The 21,145-nt window shown below is 35.6% G+C and overlaps 1 protein-coding gene across 2 annotated transcripts; it reads left to right on the top strand.

Annotated features, from left to right (window-relative positions):
- The first annotated feature begins 1,619 nt into the window (after positions 1 to 1,619).
- Positions 1,620 to 17,187, top strand: PRSS55 (serine protease 55). Of its 2 annotated transcripts, none has more exons than XM_051975733.1 (5): positions 1,620 to 1,773; positions 8,588 to 8,774; positions 11,669 to 11,907; positions 15,332 to 15,474; positions 16,733 to 17,187. In XM_051975733.1, exons 1-5 carry the CDS (start codon positions 1,704 to 1,706, stop codon positions 17,015 to 17,017), a joined length of 924 nt encoding a protein of 307 aa, XP_051831693.1. In that variant the 5' UTR covers positions 1,620 to 1,703; the 3' UTR covers positions 17,018 to 17,187. The 2 variants fall into 2 exon arrangements, with proteins under 2 accessions (XP_051831693.1, XP_051831692.1); XM_051975732.1 differs by having other exon boundaries at positions 8,585 to 8,774.
- Positions 17,188 to 21,145: the final 3,958 nt, after the last annotated feature.

Below are 21,145 nucleotides of genomic sequence, written 5' to 3'. Positions count from 1 at the left end.
AGATCATTATACATGGCAACAGCAAGAGTATACAATGATCAATTCTGGTGGACTTGGTTCTCTTCAACAATGAGATGATTCAGGCCAGTTCCAATAGACTTGTGATGAAGAAAGTCATTTACACCCAGAGAGAGGCCTGTGAGAACTGAGTGGACCACAACATAGTATTTTCACTTTTTTTGTTGTTTGCTTGCATTTTGTTTTCTTTCTCAGTTTTTTTTCCTTTTTAATTTGATTTTTCTTGGGCAGTAAAATAATTGTGTAAATATGTATGCATATATTAGATTTAACATATTTTTTACCATGTTTAACATATATTGGATTACTTGCCATCTGAAGAGGGGGTTTGGGGAAAGGCAGGAAAAAATTGGAACACAGATTTTGCAAGAGTTAATGTTGAAAAATTATTCATGTATATGTTTTAAAAATTAAAAAGCTTTAATAAAAAAGAAATTCATCATTCCAGAGATTGCAGCAAAAAAATGTAAAAAAAATTGTTTTACATGTAGAGAAGATAATATTACATACTTTTTAATTTTTTTTAAAATTATGTCATTCCCCTAACTCAATAAAAAGTGGCTTGCCTCTAGAATCAAACCTTTCAAGCCTTTTATAACCTTGCCTGCACCCCATCTTTCAAACAATTTCATTGTTCTTTACTCGCTCTCACATTCTGTAATCCAATCATAGTGGATTTTTTTTCCGTTCTTCACACAGAACTGACCCCAAACTTGCAATGCACTCTACTCTTAATTCCATTCTCAGAATCTTTTCCTCAGCTCAACTCTGATCCCCTCAACTGCTGATATCCTTCTTCTTAAACTCTGTTATATTTAACTACTTTGTGTTAATTTTCTTTATATATATTCTGTATATAATTTATAGATATGTATGTAGTGTTCACATAGCAATCCTTGTTGTCCTCCATCACTAAAATGCAATCCTTTTGCCAGTAAGAATTGTTGCATCCATTCCTAAAACAGTGCCTGGCACAAAGTAGGCCATTCCTGCATCCTAGTCCATCACCAGTTATCTGATTTTTGATTTTTGTCCTGCCTCTGGACTTTGATGACTCTGGAAAAGGGAGTGAGCATGATGACTATAGAATTCTGCCTCAGTTAAATCCTATTCATAACAAGTCATCACTCCATAATGTCATTATTCCTCTTCAAATGAAGGACAAAAACAAGTGTCTAACATTAAGTAGGAAATTAATTTTATTTAATTGAAAAACATTTATATGTGTGTATTTATATATATTTACATATGTAAATGTTTTTCAATCTACAAAACTATCTTTTTATACACATATATAGATACAGACACAATCTTATTTAATACTCGAAACAGCTCTGTGAGATACCCCATATGAGGAACCGAGGATCCAAAAGATTGTGTGATTTACCTAAAGTCTCAAAATTGGCAATGACACAGGAGGAATTCAAACCTACTCCCTTCTTCTTCCAAATTCAGTGCTCTTGAAATTACCTCTCTTAAAACTTGACCATCCTGCTTAAGCACTAGACTACTGTGACCTCAGCAGTTATGAATAAGCCATGTGATGTCATATATGGCTAGTAAACCTGGATCTCTCAAATTTATGAAATATCTGTCAGGCTGTTACTTTTGACTTTCTGGAACCCATAACTCTACTAGAGTGTGTTAAATGTGTAAGGAAATAAGACAACTGTGAAACAACCATAATGTTGCTGCTCTTAATGATTTTTCACCTTCCATTATTGGAAAATACCTTAGGAAAAAATAATCCTGAAGGTAAGTACATGTCTCCCAAGGGAAAATAATTCTCATTGCTTCATAGTCTACCTCAGTAGGTTTCAAGTGAATATCTATATGTGTGTATATGAATGTGTATGTATACAAATTATAATTTACATATGTACTTATAGGTTCTTAACCAGATTTGTGATTTATTTCATTAGTATAAGGAATCACCTCTGTTAAAACTTGACCATCTTCCTGGACCCTACTTAAACACCAAACTTCCTTTAATAGTGTGGATTAACATCTGCTCTACAATTTGTGTCTGGTAGGTGCTTGATATATTGAGAGGATAAATGACTTTTCCAAGATCAAAAAATCAGTGTATGTCAGAGACAGAACTTAAAACTCTGGTGTTCCTGACTCCAAAATCAGCTCTCTATCCCCTATGCCACAAAATGTCAGAGATTGTCTTTTCCTTCTTTTTGTATCCCCAGAGTTTAGCACAGTGCCTGGTGTTAGTGCCTTAACAAATATCTATTATTGATTGATTGGAAATATATGTATATATGTGTTTGTGTAAATGTGGTGAGTTCAAATGTTGGGTTCTTGTTCTTCTTTAAAATATTATAAAAGTTCTCTCTGGGTGCCTTCCCTGGAATCAGGATTTTGTCGGTCCCTGTTCGGGCGCCAGAATGTGGTGAGTTTTTTCTTCTCAAAACTCAGCCAGGTGATAAAAGTTCAGATCTTTTATTATCTCCAATATAGCCCGGTTAGCTTAGAGGCCTATCTCTCTGCTTGGTTCCAAGAGCTGCCTCCGAATGTCTCCAAATCCAAGGTTCTGTCCTTCAGCCTCTGCCTCTGCTTTCTTCAGCCTCCAGCCAGCTTCACTCTTCATGTCATTCCGGTGAAATCTCTCAAAGTGCTCTGTGTCTGCAACAGAGTGCTCCTCTCCAATCCAGCTGAACTCTCTTCTGCGACCAGCCAGCCAAGTGGAAAGGGTTTTATCTCAAGTCCAATTCACATATAAATCAAGATATCATCCTCATGATATCATTATTCCTCTTTGAGATCAAATGATGAAAAACAAACAACTGATCTATACATATACCCACAGAGAGGTCTAAATATATACATAACTACACCAGTCTCTGAGTTTGTGTATTTAAAGATATCTTTAAAAATATGTTGAAAATGATATTTTAAACTATGTTTAATTATATATATGTCATCACTTTCATTTCCCAAATGTATCCATGTATATTTTAAATATTATAGATGTATTTATATATGCATTTATACATGCATACAGGCATAGGCATATGTATATTCATATAGACAGCTATAAGACATCCCCAAAGTCTTTGTGCAGTTTTAAGCTTTAATTAGTTTTATTAGCTTTATCATTCACTGAGACTTTGGGGAAACCTAGTTATGATCATCTTCCTAAAAGTTAGAAGCTATTGCTTGGATATTGCTGATTTCTTAAATATACCCCCTTTTCTCCTTTTCTCCTTTTCTCTGGGAGAAGGAACGAAATGGTGAAGAATCCAGGATGATTTCCAGGTTGCAAGCTTGGGAAACTGGGAGGATTGTGTGTTCTCTATAGTAATGGGGAAGATTTAGAAGGAAAGATAATGAGTTCTATTTTGGACCCATTGAATTTAAGAAGTCTATTTGACATCCAGTCTGAGCTGTCTGTGAATTGAGGAGACTGGATTAAGTGTCTTCTAGGGTCCCTTGCTAGTTCTAACTTTTATGCGTCTCTGATGGTTCAATTTTCTGACCTATTTGTCCCAGAGCTTCGTATCCTAGGATGATATAGAAACATTTATAAAAGAGTTTGTCCCCTTAAAATTCCCAAAAGCAAGTCCTTGAGTCCTTGTGTACACACAGAAATGCCTGAGCCTTAAGGGGACCATCCAGGATGGAGAGGGAAAGTGAGGAAAGCAGAGGAAACAGGGAGAGGAGAAAACTATGAAATTCCAGTAGCCTTTGGGCCATAAGAGGAGGCAGGTGGTGGAAAAGTAATGCCTCTTCTGATCAGTTGGGAGATGTTTGGGTTTCTGTTTCATCACCAGGATAATGAGGTAGCTAGAATAGAGTCTTGGACATAGAGTCAGGAAGCCACAGTTTCAAATTCTGCCTCAAACACTTAGAGCTATGTGACCTGGGGCAACCTAAAGTCTTTCAATCTCTTTTTCCTTGTCTATAAAGGGAGAAGCCACCTCTCAGACTTTTTAAGGATAAAAGGGAAAACACATGTAAATCCATTTGTAAAATTTAAAACATCACACAAATTATTGTTATTGTTAAAACATCTCTGATATTTAATGTAAATATCAATATATTTGGGAAATGAAGATGATCATAACTAGGTTTCCCCAAAGTCTCAGTATATTCTCTCTGGCTCTTCCCCATATCTGGAATGATCCCTCTCCTCAAACCTGATTACTGACTTCCCTGGCTTTAAAGTCATAAGAAAAATACCACCTTCAATATGAAGTCTTTCCTCAATCCCTCCTAATATCAGTGCTTTCCCCCTGTTAATTATTTTCATTTATATAACTAATTTTGTAATATATTTGTCTGCATGTATTCTCACTCATTAGATTGCAAGCTCCTTAAGGGCAGAGATTGCTTTTTCTCTCTTTTTGTATCTCCACTGTGCACATAGCACAGGGCCTAGCACATAATAGGCTTTTAATAAATGTTTACTGATTGATTATATATCCTGAAAGGTCAATTACTCCCCAAGTTTTCTGAATTTTGTTGCAAAATAAGGCAAATACACATTCTGGGAAAATGGCAGAATAGGTCAGAAATCTGCACACTCTCCAGATTTCCTCTACAAACAGACAGAAAATTGCCACAAAATAACACAGAGTAGCAAAAATAAAGAGACAAAGCAATTGTCCTCCTAGGACATCTTGAGAGGACCTAGAAGAAGACTCCAGGGCTGAGTGAAGTGTAAACACCTAAGCCATTGAATCAATAAACAGTGGATTCTGACCTCAAGAAATTTCACCTCCCAAATTTTCAACTAAAAAGTAGCAGATGCTGAGGGAAGATTGAAGAACCCCCTGTTGTTTGAGCCTAGCCGGGCTGACCCGATGTGATCTCTTTCTGTAGCTGTGGGTGAGAAGGAATGATGAGCACATGTCCAGTGGGTGTGGTACTATAGGGAGCAAAAACATTTTTTGTGACAGCTTGGCTGCGTCTTAGGGGAATTAGAGAGTGTCCCTAAGGTTGAGCCCCTCCTTCCCAACAAAATTCAGAAAGCAATAGTAAGAAGGACTTGAGATCTAGATCTTATCCACAACTCAGGATTAAAACTTGAATTAAATGTTAAAAATAAGATAAATTAAAAATAAAAATAAGCAAAGGAAAAAGAACCTAATCATTGATAGCTACATTAGTGTAAAAGAAAATCTGAGTTCATATTACAAGGAAGATAGTGAAATTTTGTAAAAAGCCACTTTTAACCCTAACAAGTAATGTCAAATGATCACAAGCCCTAAAAATATCTTAGAAGAACTTAAAAGGGAATTTAAAAATTAAATGAATGATAGAATAAGGAAAAGTTAGGGGGAAAAAAGCAATTCAAGAAAATTATGGAAAAAAAGTTACAATGAGAAAAAGAAATAAATCATTAGGAAGAAAAAATGAATTTAAAAAATCAAATAAGAGAGAATGAAATAACTAAAGGAAAAAAGCAATTTGAGAAAGTTATGAAAATGGAGGGGAAAAAATTAGAATTAGAATGGAAATACAAAATCTTCAGAAAAAAATAACTCCTTGAAAACTAGAATTGAGCAAAGTAGAACTGAGTGACATTTTAAGACATCAAAATATAATAATACTAGAAAAACTACAAGAGAATCTGAAGCATCTTAATAGAAAAGTAACTGATCTGGAACACAGATCAAGGAGATACGAGATAAGAATTGTCAGACTATCTGAAAGTTACAATCATAAAAAAAGAATCTGGATAAAATATTACAAGAAATTTTTAAAGAAAAATGCGCAAAGTTCTAAGACAAGAAGGTAAAAAAGAAATAGAAAGAAAGCACTGATTACCACCTGAAAAAGATCTTTACAGAAATATCTTAGCCAAGTTTCAACATTTTCAGGCTAAAGAGAAAATACTGCAAACAACAAGAAAACAATTTAAATCCTGCAGAAAACCAATCAGGATTTTACAAGACCGCGAGTCCTCTACACTAAAAGACCATAGGTCCTGGAATATTATATTTCAAAGAACAAAGAAGCTGGAATTGCAACCCAAAATAACTTATCCAGCAAAGTTAATTATGGTCCTCAATAGAAAAAAATGGAAATTTGTTGAAGTGAAAGACCTTCAAATATTTGTAACAAAAAGTCCAAAATTCAATGGAAAATTCAAAATAAAAGATCCCGAAGAAATATAAGGCAATCATTAAAGACTAATTATAAGGCATTGATCAAAATGAAACTGCTTACTTATTATGATATATGAAAATGTTAGCAGTACTTGTAAAAAAAAATTTTACCAGAATAATTTGAATGAAAGATTGTGGCTGAGTTATGGTGAGGTGATTCTTTTAAAAAAACCAAACAAAAAAACATTGGGTAGGAAAAGGTAAAAAGGAATGATTATCTCATAATAATGGGGTTGAAAGAACTAAGACAGAGGAAACGGGGGGTGGGGGGTGAAGGGCTAGTAAATGTTGGAACCTTAGTCTTATGTGGGTTGAAGGAAACAAAGTATACATCTATGAAGAGATTGAAGAGTCTTATTTTCTAGAGAGGGAAGAAAGCTGGGGGTTTAGGACTGGGGAGGGACTTTTAAAAGGTTGTAAAGAATAAGATTAGGAGAGTGGAAGGAGAAAATGAGGGAATTTTATTAGAGAAGTGGATAAAATAAGGAATACGAGGAGAAGAGGAGAAGATAAGGTAACAGGGATAGGGTAAAGAGAGACTGAAAAGGAAAATAGTGAATAAAAATAAGATAGAGAAAAATTAATAAATGGCAATTAGAACTTTGTCAAATCTGTAAGGATATGAATCATTCCTCAGTTGATAAATGGGCAAAGGATAAGTTCTCCTAATTTGTTTATGGTATCATCCTTTATGCCCAAATCATGTATCCATTTTGAAGTTATTTTCATATGTTTGAGATGTAGGTCTATTCTGAGTTTCCTTCATATTATTTTCCAGTTTTCCCAGCAACTTTTGTCAAATACTGAATTCTTATTCCAAAAATTGCAGTTTGGGGGTTTATCAAATATTAGATTACTATAGGCCTTAATTATTGTGTTGCATATATCTATTCTGCTGTACTTCTTAGCCAGTACCAAATGGTTTTGATGACTGCTGCTTTATAACGTAGTTTTAGGTTTGGTATTGCTAAGTCACCATCCTTATGATCAAAAAATATGAATAGGCATTTTTCTAAAAAAGAAATCAAAACAACTTATAATCACATAAAAATGTTTGAAATCATTACTGATTAGAAAAATGCAGATTAAAGCAACCTTGAGATATCATTTTACACCTACCAGATTGATTAAAATGATAGAAAGGTAAAGTAACAAATGTTGGAGAGGATGTGGAATAACTAGGATACTAAGTCCTCATTTGTGTAATTGTAAAATGATCAAGCATTTTGGCAAGCAATTTGGAATTATGCCCAAAAAGTTATTAAAATACCTACCTATACTTTGGCCTTTGGTCTATTTCCAAAGATGAATATGGAAAAAGGAAAAGAACCTATGTGTTTCTAAAATAGTTATAACTTCTCTATAACAAAGAATTGGAAATTGCAAGGATGCACATCAATTGGGAAATGGGTGAACAAGTCATGGCATATGATTGTGATAAAATACTACTATGCAATGAAAAATAATGAGTTCAATGATTTTAGAAAAACATAGAAAGACTTGCATGAAATAATGAAGATTTAAATGAGCAAAACCAAGAATATTGTTTTAAGACTGACTTTGAGTGAATAAGTTATTTTGTCCATTATAAATACCCAACTATATTTAACTAAAAAACTATATTTAACTATAAAAAACAAAAGAAAAAAGAAGCTCTCTGCATGCAGAGAAAAAACTGATAAATAGAAATAGAATAATTTTGCATATATGTACATACATATAATGTTTGTATGTGTGTATATATATACATTTATATATATATTTACATATATGTATTTATATCTGGTGGTAACCATCTGTTGGGTGGAAGAGAAGAAGAAAAAGGAAAAAAAAATTACATGATGATTTTGTTGTACTTTGAAAGGAAAAGCAAGTTGTACATAGTAGTTTTGCAGTTTCATGTACAATTGTCTTATTGTACAGTGTTATGGAAATACTTGTTTTATTCCATAAATTAAAAAGGAAATTAAGGAAAAAAATAGAAATCAATTTCCTGACCAAGGAAGAAACAGCTTCAAGAGACAGAGAGCCTCTAGTCAATTGTCCTTGCTGTAATCTCTAGGGATCACGAAATGTCAAAGAACAGAGAAGGCTTCTTGAGAGTTGAATTCAAATCCTTAATTTTATTCATGAAGAAGCAATTATTAAATGCCTTCTATATGCAAGGCACTGTGCTAAATAAACATCGGGAATACAAAAAAGTCCAAAGGCAGTCCCTACCCTCTCTTCTCAAGAAGCTGCTCAAAGGCATAACAAGCACTAAGTAGCAGAGCTGTGATGGGTACAGAGCTCACCTGACAACTAGCACAGCAGCCTTTCCGCTGCAGCATGAGTGTATTCCCTTTACCAGGTTTGAAAAAAAGAGGGAAGAAAGGAATTTTCCTTTGCAAACCCAGACAGAGACTACTTTTTTCTCTTTTTCTTCTTCGCCTCTTTTTTTCCAGTAGTTTCCTGTGGTCACATCATTCCTGCCTTGAAAAATGAAGCTTCCCTCATCCTAGGGGGAGTTGACACTTCTAGTTCTGAAGTTCCATGGCAAGTGCGCATCTATTTCAATAACACTCACTTATGTGGGGGATCAATACTCGATAACTGGTGGATTCTAACTGCTTCCCACTGCTTCGTAGATGACAAGTAAGTATGGAGAAAATGCGTTTGTTTGTGGGTTTTTTTTCTTTATAGAATGACAGAATCTCAGCGGTCTCCGGGTCTACCCATTTCTGAACAAACCCCTTCTCTACCACATGCCCCGTGGTCATCTAGCATTGACTTGAAGGGCTGGGCAGCATCTTCCATTTTGGGACAGCCCCAAACTGTCAGGCCAGTCTTTTCATCGAGTTTAAACTTGGTTCTTCACAATCAATACCCATTAGGGTTGGTTCTTCCCTATAGAGTAAAATAGAATAAGGTAATCTGTGCTTTTAAGATTTATTCTTGTGGAACACACACACTTAGACAAATGGAGCAGCCCTGAAACAAAGCACAGGAATGAAATTGGAGTCAGCTGCTTTTATGTAATTGGCTCCTGACAATTCCTGTAGTTAACTCCTTTTTTCCTCGCTAGGCTTTTTTTTATTGGGTGCATCTATATATACAAGCACAGAAAATGCCTTCTAGTTACATCATATTAACTATAGGAACTTAGCACAACCATAGCAACAGCTAGCATTTATATAGCACTTACTATGACCTACACTAAGTGTTTTACTTTTATTATCTCCTTTGATCCTCACAACAACTCTGGAAGTAGATATTAATACTCACCCCATTTTACAGTTGAGAAAACTGAGGCAGACAGTGGTCAAGTGATTTTCCCATAGTCACACAGTTAATAAATGAATGATGCTGTATTTGAATCTTCCTAATGCTAACCCTAACACTCTATCCACTATGCTACCTAACTACTCCAAAGGACCTTAGACATCCTTTACTCAAACTCCTCATTGTGCTTAATGAAAAAGTAGACCTGTCAAGAATAAGGCATTTATCCAAGGCCATGCAGCTACTTAGAGGCAGACCCATATCTGGTCTAGTACTGTTCTGATTACACTATTCTCCCTCTTGAAGATCCATCAAGTGTTTTTCCTAGGCATTAATTCCAACTATTGTAATCAGTTAATCTACAGGTTAATTGAGTCCCCCATTTCCCCCTTCTCTTTAGCTCAGAAGCTCTTGATATTTCTTCTCTGGCACACTATTTATTCCATTATATTGCTCTCTGAAGAAGATCTCTGAAAACTTTTTTCTGGTTTCCTTGGCCCTTGCTAGAGTCAGTACTCCCTCCCCTTCTCCCTTCCATTCCCTTCCTCCCCTCTCTTTCTACCTTTATATATATATATATATATATATATATACATATATATATACATACATACATACATACATATATATATATCACTCTGCCTCTATATATATCACTCTGCCTCTATCCCTCTCTTTTTCATTGTTAATCTATCTTTTCTTATCTATTACGTCTTCCACCATGCTTATAAACATCTTCAGGACTTTTCTATTCTTAAAAAAACAAAGCAAAAACAAAAAGAAATTTATGACTCTGAAGGTACCATATAAGATTTCATTTTCTCTCTCACAACCAAACCCCCTAGAAAAAAGCTGTCTGCATTCAATGCCTTCACTTCATTTCTCCTAATTCAGTTCCCAGTTCACTTGGATTCTTATCTTATAATTCAATTCAAACTTCTTTTTTTTTTTAAATCTACTTTATTTTCAGCTCTAAATTTTCTCCCCCTTCCGCTGCTTCCCTTCCATTGAGAGAGGAAGAAAACCCAAACTGTTACAAACATGAATAATGAAGTGAAATAAATTCCTCTATCAGCCATGTTGTAATAAAATAATAATAGCATCTCCTTTGACAAAAACTGTTGGAAAAACCAACTGCTCTCCTCAGAATTACCAATGATCTTTTTTTTTTTAATGACAAGTAATAATGAATCAACAAACAAACATGTACGTGCTAGATGCTAGGGAACCAAATAAATAAAGTAAGATTGTCTTTGATCTAAGAAGGAAGTTACTACTGGAAGGATGGAGCAACATGTATAAATGAATACAACATATACACAAAGCACACATGCAAAGTAATTGGGGGAGCATTAACAAACAGGAGAACCCAGATAGCAGTCGTTTAAGAAGTGGTATATAAGCTTCGCTTTGAAACAACAAGGAGAGAACAAGTATTCGAGGCATGGGAAATCACCTGAACAAAAACATGGAAACATCAAAGAGTGGTGGGGCAGGATGGGAGAGATGTTCTATGTGGGAAATATCAAGAAAGCCAATTTGACTGGAACACAGACTGTAAGGAAGTAAATAATGTGGAATGGGGGGAGGGGGGTTGAAGGGAGAAGAAAATGCAAGCATTTATTAAGCACCTACTATGTATCAGACACTGTGCCTAAGCACTTTATAAATATTCTCACAACAACCCTGGAAGTAGATACTATTATTAACCTCATTTTGTATTTAAGGAAACTGAGGTACATAGAACTGAGGCAAGATAATTAAGGGTCTTGAGACCTAAAGGAGTTTATATTTTATTCTAGAGGGAAAATCATTTACTAGATGAACCCCAAATGGAACCTAAGCGTAGGAATTATTTGGTCAGACCTGTAATCCAGGAGTAGTACTTCGGTAAGGGAGTAGTTTATTATATAAAGAGATACTGGGCAACAAAGCTGACAAAGAATAATCCATAATCATCAGTCCTGGTATCTAGCAAAGCTTCATGTTTTGAAGAGATATATTGTATACTAATCAGGTACCCCCGTCCTGAGCCATATTCCAGCCAAGGATCTCATCCTACCAAATTGCCATGATATCCACTAGATCAAATTTGTCTCCTTGCTTTGGGAAATCTAGAAAAGGTTCAAGTCTCTCTTCCACATGGTAGCCTTCATAATGGTCCAGCACTCTGTCCATAACATCACTTAGCTGCCTTGGGTTTAGTTAATTTGTCTTCCTATTTGCAATTTCCCAATTTTTCCTCATCTTTTTTGTTTCCAATCAAGCACAGACCATTTGGAAGTAATCACGGAATTGGGGGAATTTGACAGGAAGACAGTGGAGAAGAGAAATGTGAAAAAGCTCATTCTTCACCCCAGGTTCAACCAGTTATTTATGGATCATGACATTGCTTTGATGTTGCTCAGTTCTCCTATACAATTTAGCAGACAGAAAACACCCATATGCATAAGGAAAAACATGGACAATTTGAAAGAATGCTGGGTATCTGGATGGGGATTCACAAGTGAGTGGTTTTTGCAAAGTATCTAACATCTCTCACCCCTGTGTGGCCATGAATTAAAAATCTTTGGGGATTTGCTTGTCCTGTAAAAATACTTAGTTTATCTAGAAAGCCCTATTCTTTGTTTTGCATCAGAAAGGCACAATTTCTGCTTCACTGGCATCATGTGTTACCTCACCTAATGTGAAAGGGGGTGGCAAGCCCTTGTGGAAACCCTCTGGGATTCTTTCCTCCAACTAGGATTATAGCAGCACAATAGGATTATGTAATGTTGCAGCTGGAAAAGGATCTTAGAAAAATAAAGGGAAATTTCATTTAGGCATAGTTTGAAATAGATGGCCTCTGAAGATTCCCTCCCATGCCTTAATTCTGTGATTCTGTGAAATCATCTTCTATAATTAACAAATGGCTTAAACTCTTGATACTTGACTTAGACAAAAGTCTAAACTCTTGATACTTGAAACTCCAAAATCTGGCTCCCACATATCTATAAAGTATTCTTGTCTGTCTAGTATCCATTATTCATTCTTTCTTTCTTTCTTTCTTTATCTCTCTCTTTTTCTCTTTCTTTTTCTCTCTCTCTTTCTTTTTCTTTCTTCTTTCTTTCTTTCTCTCTCTCTTTCTTCTTTCCTCCCTCCCTCCCTTCCTTCCTTCCTTCTTCCTTCCTTCCTTCCTTCCTTCCTTCTTTCTTTCCTTTTCTTTCCTTTTCTTTCTTTCTTTCTTTCTTTCTTTCTTTCTTTCTTTCTTTCTTTTTCTTTCTTTCTTTCTTTCTTTCTTTCTTTCTTTCTTTCTTTCTTTCTTCTTGCTTTCTTTCTTTCTTTCTATCATTTATCTATCTATCCATCCATCCAGCTATCTACCTATTTATTTATCCATCAATCTGTTGATCTATAACTCTATCTATTGATCTGTATCTCTATTTCTCTGTCTCTTTTTAATGTGCAATTCTTTCCTTCAAATGGACTAATAATTATTCCCCAATATCACATTCTACAATCTTACATCTGGATATTTATGCATTTGTTTCTGATGCCTGGAATGCATTTCCTCATCATTAGAATAAAAACTTCTGGAAGGCAGGAACTTATTTCTGCTTTTGCTTTGTATCACCAGCAATTAGCACAATGCCTGACACACAGAAAGTGCTTAAAATATTCATCGGTTGATTGTTGGCTGTTGAAAATCTCTGCCTGCTTCAATGTCCAATTCAGTTATCATTTTCTTCAAGAAGCTCATTCTGATTTTCCTCTGGGAAAAGTCTCCTTTTTCACCTCAAATTTTCTTACAGTACTTTTTGTATCTCTTTTGTATTGATCTCATTCTACTTTGTATTGTACCTATCTTTGTCACATTAGCCCTTGTAGATTCGTTATAAGCTCCTGGAAATGAGAGTCTATGTATCATTTTTCATCTTTGTAGTCCTTGTGCCTTGCATATAATAGATGCTGGATAAATGTTTATATAATTGATATAAGATCAGTTGAGTGGGAAAACCAGCATTCTCTATCTCATTCATCCATCCATTTTAATTGGGGGTGAGGGAACTCCCTGATATGGACAGTCCCTCCACTGAAGCAGATTGCCATCTTTCCATAATTTGTAATCTTAGAGAGTTGTCTGGGGAACAAGCTCAGTATTTGCCCATTATCACACAACTAGTACATGTTGGAGGAAGGAGCAGAACCCCAAGGCTAGACCAATTTTCCCCTACTAATCTGCTTATTTCAATAACTGGTGGTATCCATAAATTTTGATAAGCTTTTTAGAAAACAAACTTTAATTCATTCTATCTTTTTTTGGCTAGATTTTTAATGTCTTTAGATTGCTATTATTATCCCCATATCCCACTTAAGCAAACTGAGGCAGTCAGAGTGAAGGGCCTTGTCCAGGTTACACAGCTATGAAATATCTGAGGTTGGATTTGAACTCTGGTCTTCCTGGACACCAAGTCATCTTCTCTATCCAATGCACCACCTAACTACCTCAAGAGAATCCTTAAGGTGAAAGGGTTTGGGGTAAATTAAGCCCTGTTGAAATGGGTCTACTCTCCCAAGATGTGATATAAAATTTCCCTTATAATCATTGTCATCACACTCATACACTTACATGTGTGAGGGAGCTGAATAAACATTCAACATGTCATTAACCTCTGTGTTATCTGTAGCCTGTTAGATACCAGAGGAAGAAAAAGGCAAAACAATAAATACACTTTCGAACAAAGGTAACAAATTTATCCAAGAGCTACCACTCACTCTACCTGTGTCTGTTAATGGATTTTAAAATAGGTTTGCAGGGCTTCAGAAGGTATTCTGTGAGGGCAAAAGACTTTCAGAGCAAAACTAATGGTCTACCTCTGAAATGGATAGGATATAAAGGGCTGAACTCTTATGTTTGCTTTTTTCTGACTCTTAAAAAATGGTGGATGCTGTCTTAGTTGATTGTCACAACAAGCCGGAGTTATATGCTGTTATGATTTCCTTTTTACAGTTGAAGAAACTTAGGGAGAGGATAAATGAGTTGCTCTGTGTCCCACAGCTGAAAAGTGTCTGAGGCTGGATTTAGACTCAGGTTTTTCTGACTTTTAGGCTACACTTAAGCCATTGCACCATCAAACTGCTAAAGAGAAAGGAGGATTCTTGGTGGGTGGCCAGGAGGGCAGGGTCTTAGTTCATTTTTGTACAGGGCTGTCATAACTTTTTGTGCCACCAGCACCTTCACAAAAGGGGGACACTCAAGATGTGTGTCATGGTGATGGCAATGAAGCAAAAAAACATTGGGGTGAAGAGTTGGGGGAAGCCTAGACATGAATGGAGTTTGATTCCTGATTGGATAATGGTTTGAGAACTAGGGCATCTTTTTGTTTCTTCTTAAAAGACTTCTACTCCTAGCCAAAATCTATGATGAAAGAGAAAGGAGAGGAGAGAAGAAGAGAAGAGAGGGGAGGAGAGGAGAGAGAAGGAGATGACAGGAGAGGAGAGGAGAGAAGAAGAGAGGAAATGAGAGAAAGAAGAAAAGAGAGGAGAAGTGAGAAGAGGAGAGGAGAGAAGAGGAGGAGAGGAAAGAAAAAGAAAAGAAAGCAAAGGAGAGGAGAAAAGAAGAGAGGAAATGAGAGAGGAGAGGAGAAGGAAGGAGAAGAGAGGAGAAGAGAGGAGGAGGGAGACAGAGATACAGAGAGAGAGAGAGAAAGCAAAAAAAATAAGAAAGATAAAGGGGCAGAAACAGACAGAGACAAAGATAGAAAGATAGAGCCACAGAGACACAGAGAAATACAGAGACAAGACACAGAAGAGATGTCCTTGAGTTAAAGGGGAGGGATATTAATGATCATCAGATCTCTGTAGTCTAGAGGTATTTAAAATCTACCAAAAAATAGTTTCTTACTTCAGGTTCCCCTTTCCTCTCTTGATCTGTCTTTCCTTTTGGTTAGCACCCATGAAGCAAATGAATACTGTACTGCAAAGAGTCAAGCTTGAGCTCTTAGACTGGAACGAATGCCAAGCAAAAGTTTACTTGCTCACTGAAAACATGCTGTGTGCCTGGGATGCAGAAGGAAAAAAAGATACCTGCCAGGTAATCAGGACTCTTGTCATTAGATTCACGGTCAACTCAATTCCCAAGAACCCTTTGTGACCCCATGGCTGGGTGAGGGGCGTTTCAGTGTAGGCTACTTCTTTCTCCTTGACGTTTCTTTTAACATCTGACACGAGAAGAGGCAATGCTATGCCTTGTTACAGCATCCTGTAATCTAAAATGCTTTTATTCTACACAAGTCTTAAAGGTGCTTCCCTTGTATTCCTTCAAGGCGTAGAATTCCCTTACCTAGCTACTACCCTTTAGATGACAGACCAATCCATCATTTATTAAGAACACACTCTGTGCCAGGTGTTGTACCATGCATTGGGGATGCAAAGAAAGATAAAAGACAGTCCCTATTCTCAAGGAGCTCTTAATGGAGGAGACAATATATAGACCACTATATACACGCAGGATATATGCAGTATATATTGGAAATAGATAGTATATAGTGGGAAGACGCTAGAATTAATGGAGGAAAAGCTTCTTGTTGAAAGTAGGATATAAGGATAAGGAAGACAGGGAAAATATTTGGAATCTGAATATATGGGACATTCTGTTCAAGTAACATCAAAAAGACCCATATAATTAGATTACAGGGAATATGGAGGTGGGGGAAGACATTAGAGGCTAGAAAGGTTTGGAAGAGGTTTGAATGTCAAACTGAGGTTTTATATTTAATTCTGGAAGTGATGGGAAGCCACTGGAGTTTATTGGGGAAGAAAGGTGAGATCTGAACTTTAGGAAAATGACTTTGAAATTGAGTGGAAATATCTAACATATATAGGACTGCTTGCCATCTTGGGGAGGGGGTGAAGGGAGGGAGGGGAAAAATTGAAACATAAGCGAGTGCAAGGGATAATGTTGTAAAAAGTTACCCTGGCATGGATTCTGTCAATACAAAGTTATTATTAAATAAAATAAAATTTAAAAAAAAAAAGAAATTGAGTGGAAGATGGACTGAAGTAGAGAGAAACTTGTGTCAAGCCAACCAACCAGCAAGCTATTTCAATAGTCCTAGTGAATAATGATGGGGACCTCAAGAATCAGGGGAAAGAAAGGGATACAGATAAGAGATGATATGAAGGTACAATTGGCAGACCTTGATTCATTTTGTTTATGAAAAAAACAAAGGCCCATAAAAGTTGCCCAAGGTTGTACAGACAAAAAAAGTGTCAGAAAAAGGTTTCTAATTGTTTTGATCCAACTAGAATATGATTGGTGAAAGAATAATATTTTTCTTTCTCCCCTATAGGGTGACAGTGGGGGACCTTTGGTTTGCAACCACCAGAATAACCAGAAAAAATGGTACCAAGTGGGCATTGTCAGCTGGGGAGAAGGTTGTGGTCGAAAAGGGAAACCTGGTATATATACAGCTGTCTCCAATTACTTGCTTTGGATTGTGCTAAAGACCCGCGAGGCAGGCTATCCATACATCTGGTCATCATCTGAAGATTTTTTTGCTCTCCCACAATGTTTAATTTTGTCATTGTGTTTTTCATCTTTTTTCCTGCAAAATTTTCTCTTTACAATTATATAATTCAGTGCCTCTAAATCAAGTGTCCTGATTGGAGGGTATCTAAAATCATGGTGATCTTAAGAAATCACTGGAACAGTTTTGGAGACTAGATATGGATGAGGCTTAGATTTTCTAACCAGCTGATGAACTTCTCTACCATCTCTATCCTCGACACCATGGTATAATGGGGAAAATACTCACTTGGAAATAAAAACTCCAGGATTCTAACTTGGGATCTACCATTATCTATTTGATCAAGTCAATTAGTCTCCTAGGGTCCCAGTTTCACCTTAAATAAAATAGAGATTTATTAAATAAGGAAATGTGATAAGAGAGCACATAGCTTTCCTCAATGAGTTCAAAACATCAGGCGTGGACAGATCATCTCCCAAGATTCTAGGGGTAAAAAAACAAACTTATAAGTGTTCTTATAGAATTGCTCTCATGAGTGAGAAATTATGAAAAGATAAATAGTAGATGTAAGCAGATACCAGAGGATGGATTATTCAATCCAAAGGGGACAAATCAGCCTAAGATTCCTAGCAAAATTCTAGAATTAATTATTATGACATTGTGTCAGCATTTAGAAAAGGAGAAATGAACACCATAAGGCAGTGTATCATGCCAGACTTATTTTATTTTTTGACAGGATTATTAGGCTAATAGGAAAGAGAAATGGCATGGACATGATTTATCTGGATTTTGGCATTTATTTAGCAAAGTATCCCTTCTAAAGAAGATGGAGAAATACAACAGAATAATGCTATAGTCAGATGGGTTCATAACTTGGTTGGTCATTGTCATTTCTTCTCAAAGAGGACCAAAGTAACATTACTGTGTTAGAGTCGAGTTACAGTTTGTCTAACTATGGCTGATCAGATCAATATGAGCTGGGAATGCTCTGCCACAGGTTGGACACAAATCGTCCCTATGAACATTTGGGGTGCCTTCTCTAACTTTGCACCTCTCATATTTCTTCTGTGTCTCCCAGGTCACACAATCAGTCTTAAAGTTCTCAAGAGAGACCTTGAGAGTGCTTGTTGTCTCACTTTCTCTGACCACCTTGTGAGCACTTGCTCTGTGTGAGTTCTCCATAACTAGTTAAATGACCAAAGCCAAAAACTATTTAATGGATTAATGGCAGTCCTTCCTCATTCTCTTTTGTTTGCACAAAATATCCTCTCTTCCCCTTTTTACCCATTCTTCTCCATTCTTAAAGCTAAATTTGGATGGTACCTCAACAATAAAAACCTTTCATATAAGACACACATAGCACTTTTCTTCAGACCTTTCTAATGCATGAACATTATTTTGTATTAGAGTTTCTGCAACACCTTTATCCTTCTGTTTTGTCAGAAATTTGCAAAATTTTAAGAATTCTACCTTCTGTGGTATTTAAAAGTATTTGCTTTTGATTTTTTCAGTTTGTATTTGAGTTTCTTAAATATATCAATGTAAGTTTGCTAAGTTACTTATAGGAAGTTAAATGACAATGAAGTCAATTGCTAACTTAGAAAAGAACTTTGCCCCAACTTCTATGTCTACTTTGGTGAATATTAATTCTTCAACCAAAAGGACTCATATTGCAAGTCAGGTTCTCATAGATTTTTGAAAAAAAGATTCTTCCTTTAACTTGTTTTGTTAGCAATGTCTGTATCAAGATATTTAAAAACTGAAATTATCTGAAGTTTTAAGTGGATTATGGTTTCCTAATTTAATGTTTTCCTTATAGCTCTATTGTTAATAAGACCAGAACTGCAAGGTTCTTAATTTCACCACATGAACTAATTATTGGAGAAGCAGAATTTAAGAGGGTACACTAAATTTGTATTAAGATCATATTTTGTAAAAGATTTTAGCAAAAACATCTAAAGATCTACAAGCAATATGGAACTATAGAAGAAAATCTCCTAATGAAAGTATCACTTCATAGCTGCTTAGGGGATGAGACCTATTCTAGAGGTCTATGTGAGACATCTAAGAATTAAAGATAAAATGTCCTGATAAAATGGACATTGGGTGAGAGTGGGTTATACTAGGAATAAGAGACGATGTGAATTAATGTTGTTGATTATTATTGTATTACTTTGACCTTTTACTTAACAGGTATCTATGTTTGCTGAATCTTTTAATTTATTCCATGCATTTGGATGGTCTTTATTATGTTTGTGTTATGATTAACTAGCCTTGTTATTCCTTGTCAACTTTGCATTAGTTACATCTTAACAATTATTTCTATAATCATATGGCCTCTGCTCTCAACATATAGTAGAGAAAATGTTGGACTTGGAGTCAGGAGAGATTTGGGGTCAAATCTTATATCTAATATTTATTTGCTATGTGACTATGAGCCTTTGTTTCTTCACATAAAAAATATGGATAAAGACCTACCTCCCATATTTTTTGATAAAATATAATGAAAAAGTACATAAAATGCTTTAGTATACAAATGTCAGTTATTACAATATAGTATGAAGCTTCTCCACCTCTTGCCACAGCTAACCGGATTCTATCATCCAAGAGTCACTTCTATTCAATGACTTCTTTTGTAGGGAAAACAAGATGGGAGTTTGCTTCTTTATTAACTGGATTGGGTGTCTTTTTCCTGAGTTCCCATGGGTCTCTTATAGATGGGGAAAATGGTGGGGGAGGGACACAGGATAGGGGAAAATAAAATTTGCTTTTGATTGGAGTATCAGAATAAATATTTGTCCATGATTATATATCAGTGTCTTGCCCCTGGAGAATGGTACAAGAAGATTAGCTTAAGAACTGGAATTCCCCCTCAATTGTGGAATGGTTAAACAAGCTGTGATATGATTGTAATATTATTGTCTATAAGAAATGACCAGCAGGATAGTTTTGGAAAAAACTTGGAAAAACTTAAATGAACTGACACAAAGTGAACTGAACAGAACCAGAAGAATATTGTACACAGCAACAGCAATTTTGTTCGGTGAAGAACTGTGAATGAGTTAGCCATCACAGAAATACAATGATCCAAGACAATCCCAAAGGAGTAATGATGAAGCATACCATCTACCTCTAGAGAAAGAAGTAATAATTGTCTAAATAAAGACTGAATCATGCTATTTTTCACCTTTCTTTAATTTTCTTTTATTCACATCTCTTTGTACAAAATTATTAATATGGAAGTGGTTTTTGCACGTGCATAAACTCTTGTTCATTATCTCAGGGAAAAGAGACGAGAAGGAGGAAAGGAATAACATTTGGAATTCAAAACTTAAACAAAAATATTAAAAATTGTCCTGACAATTTAATCAGGGGAAAATATATAAAAGTTTTTAAAAGGTGGTACAAGCCTACAATAAGCACAAAGATTAAATTAATCAATAAGCATGTATTAAGTTTGTTCCAAGCATTATGCTGAGTGCTAGGGGTATTAAGACAAAAGTCAAGTCTTCTCAAGAAACCCATATTCTGTTGGGGAAAATAAAATGTATGTATGTAATTAAATATATACATATTGAGTTTAAGAAAAATTTAACTCTGGAGGCTCTAAAAGCTTATAGAGATAATATCATGGTAATAATTATTATTATAGCTCACATTTATATGGTGCTTTAAGGTTTGCAAAGAATTTACAAATTACCATCTCATTTTTTCCTCACAACAACCCTGGGAGATAAGTGCTTTAAAAGCTATAGAGATAATACTCTAGTAATAATTATTATTATAATTCACATTTATATGGTGCTTTAAAATTTGCAAAGAATTTACAAATTACCATCTCATTTTTTCCTTACAACAACCCTAGGAGATAAGTGCTATTTTCATCCCCATTTTACAGATGAAAAACCTGAACAGGCATAGGATAAATAGCTAACCCCAGTTCCTATAGTTAGTATGTGTCTAAGGCTACATTTGGACTCCGGTTTTCTTGATCCTAGGTCTAAAGGTTGCTTCAATTCTCAAAAAAGGGAAATACATCAAGAATGTGAGCAGAAAGGAAACTTTTAACATGTTTTACTTCACAGTTCCACATTTGGTCAAAGATTCAAGTTCCTTAAGAGCCCAGAGCCAATAGAAAGAGAGCAAACCCTCCTGCCTAGAACCTGATGACAATTCCCTCTTGATTGTGACCTCACATGGGCTGAATCCATAGAATTGCTGGTGTACCGTGTGGCT

Source organism: Antechinus flavipes, chromosome 2 (assembly GCF_016432865.1).
Source record: "Antechinus flavipes isolate AdamAnt ecotype Samford, QLD, Australia chromosome 2, AdamAnt_v2, whole genome shotgun sequence".
Lineage (NCBI taxonomy): Eukaryota > Metazoa > Chordata > Mammalia > Dasyuromorphia > Dasyuridae > Antechinus > Antechinus flavipes.
The sequence above is the reverse complement of the archived record's forward strand: the minus strand, read 5'-3'. Positions and strand labels throughout refer to the sequence as shown.

Coding starts and splice junctions, on each gene's coding strand:
- PRSS55 (XM_051975732.1), top strand. CDS start 1,704: ATGTTGCTGCTCTTAATGATTTTTCACCTTCCATTATTGGAAAATACC. Junction 1,774..8,584: donor AGGAAAAAATAATCCTGAAG/GTAAGTACATGT, acceptor CTTTTTTTCCAG/TAGTTTCCTGTGGTCACATC. Junction 15,475..16,732: donor GAAAAAAAGATACCTGCCAG/GTAATCAGGACT, acceptor TCTCCCCTATAG/GGTGACAGTGGGGGACCTTT.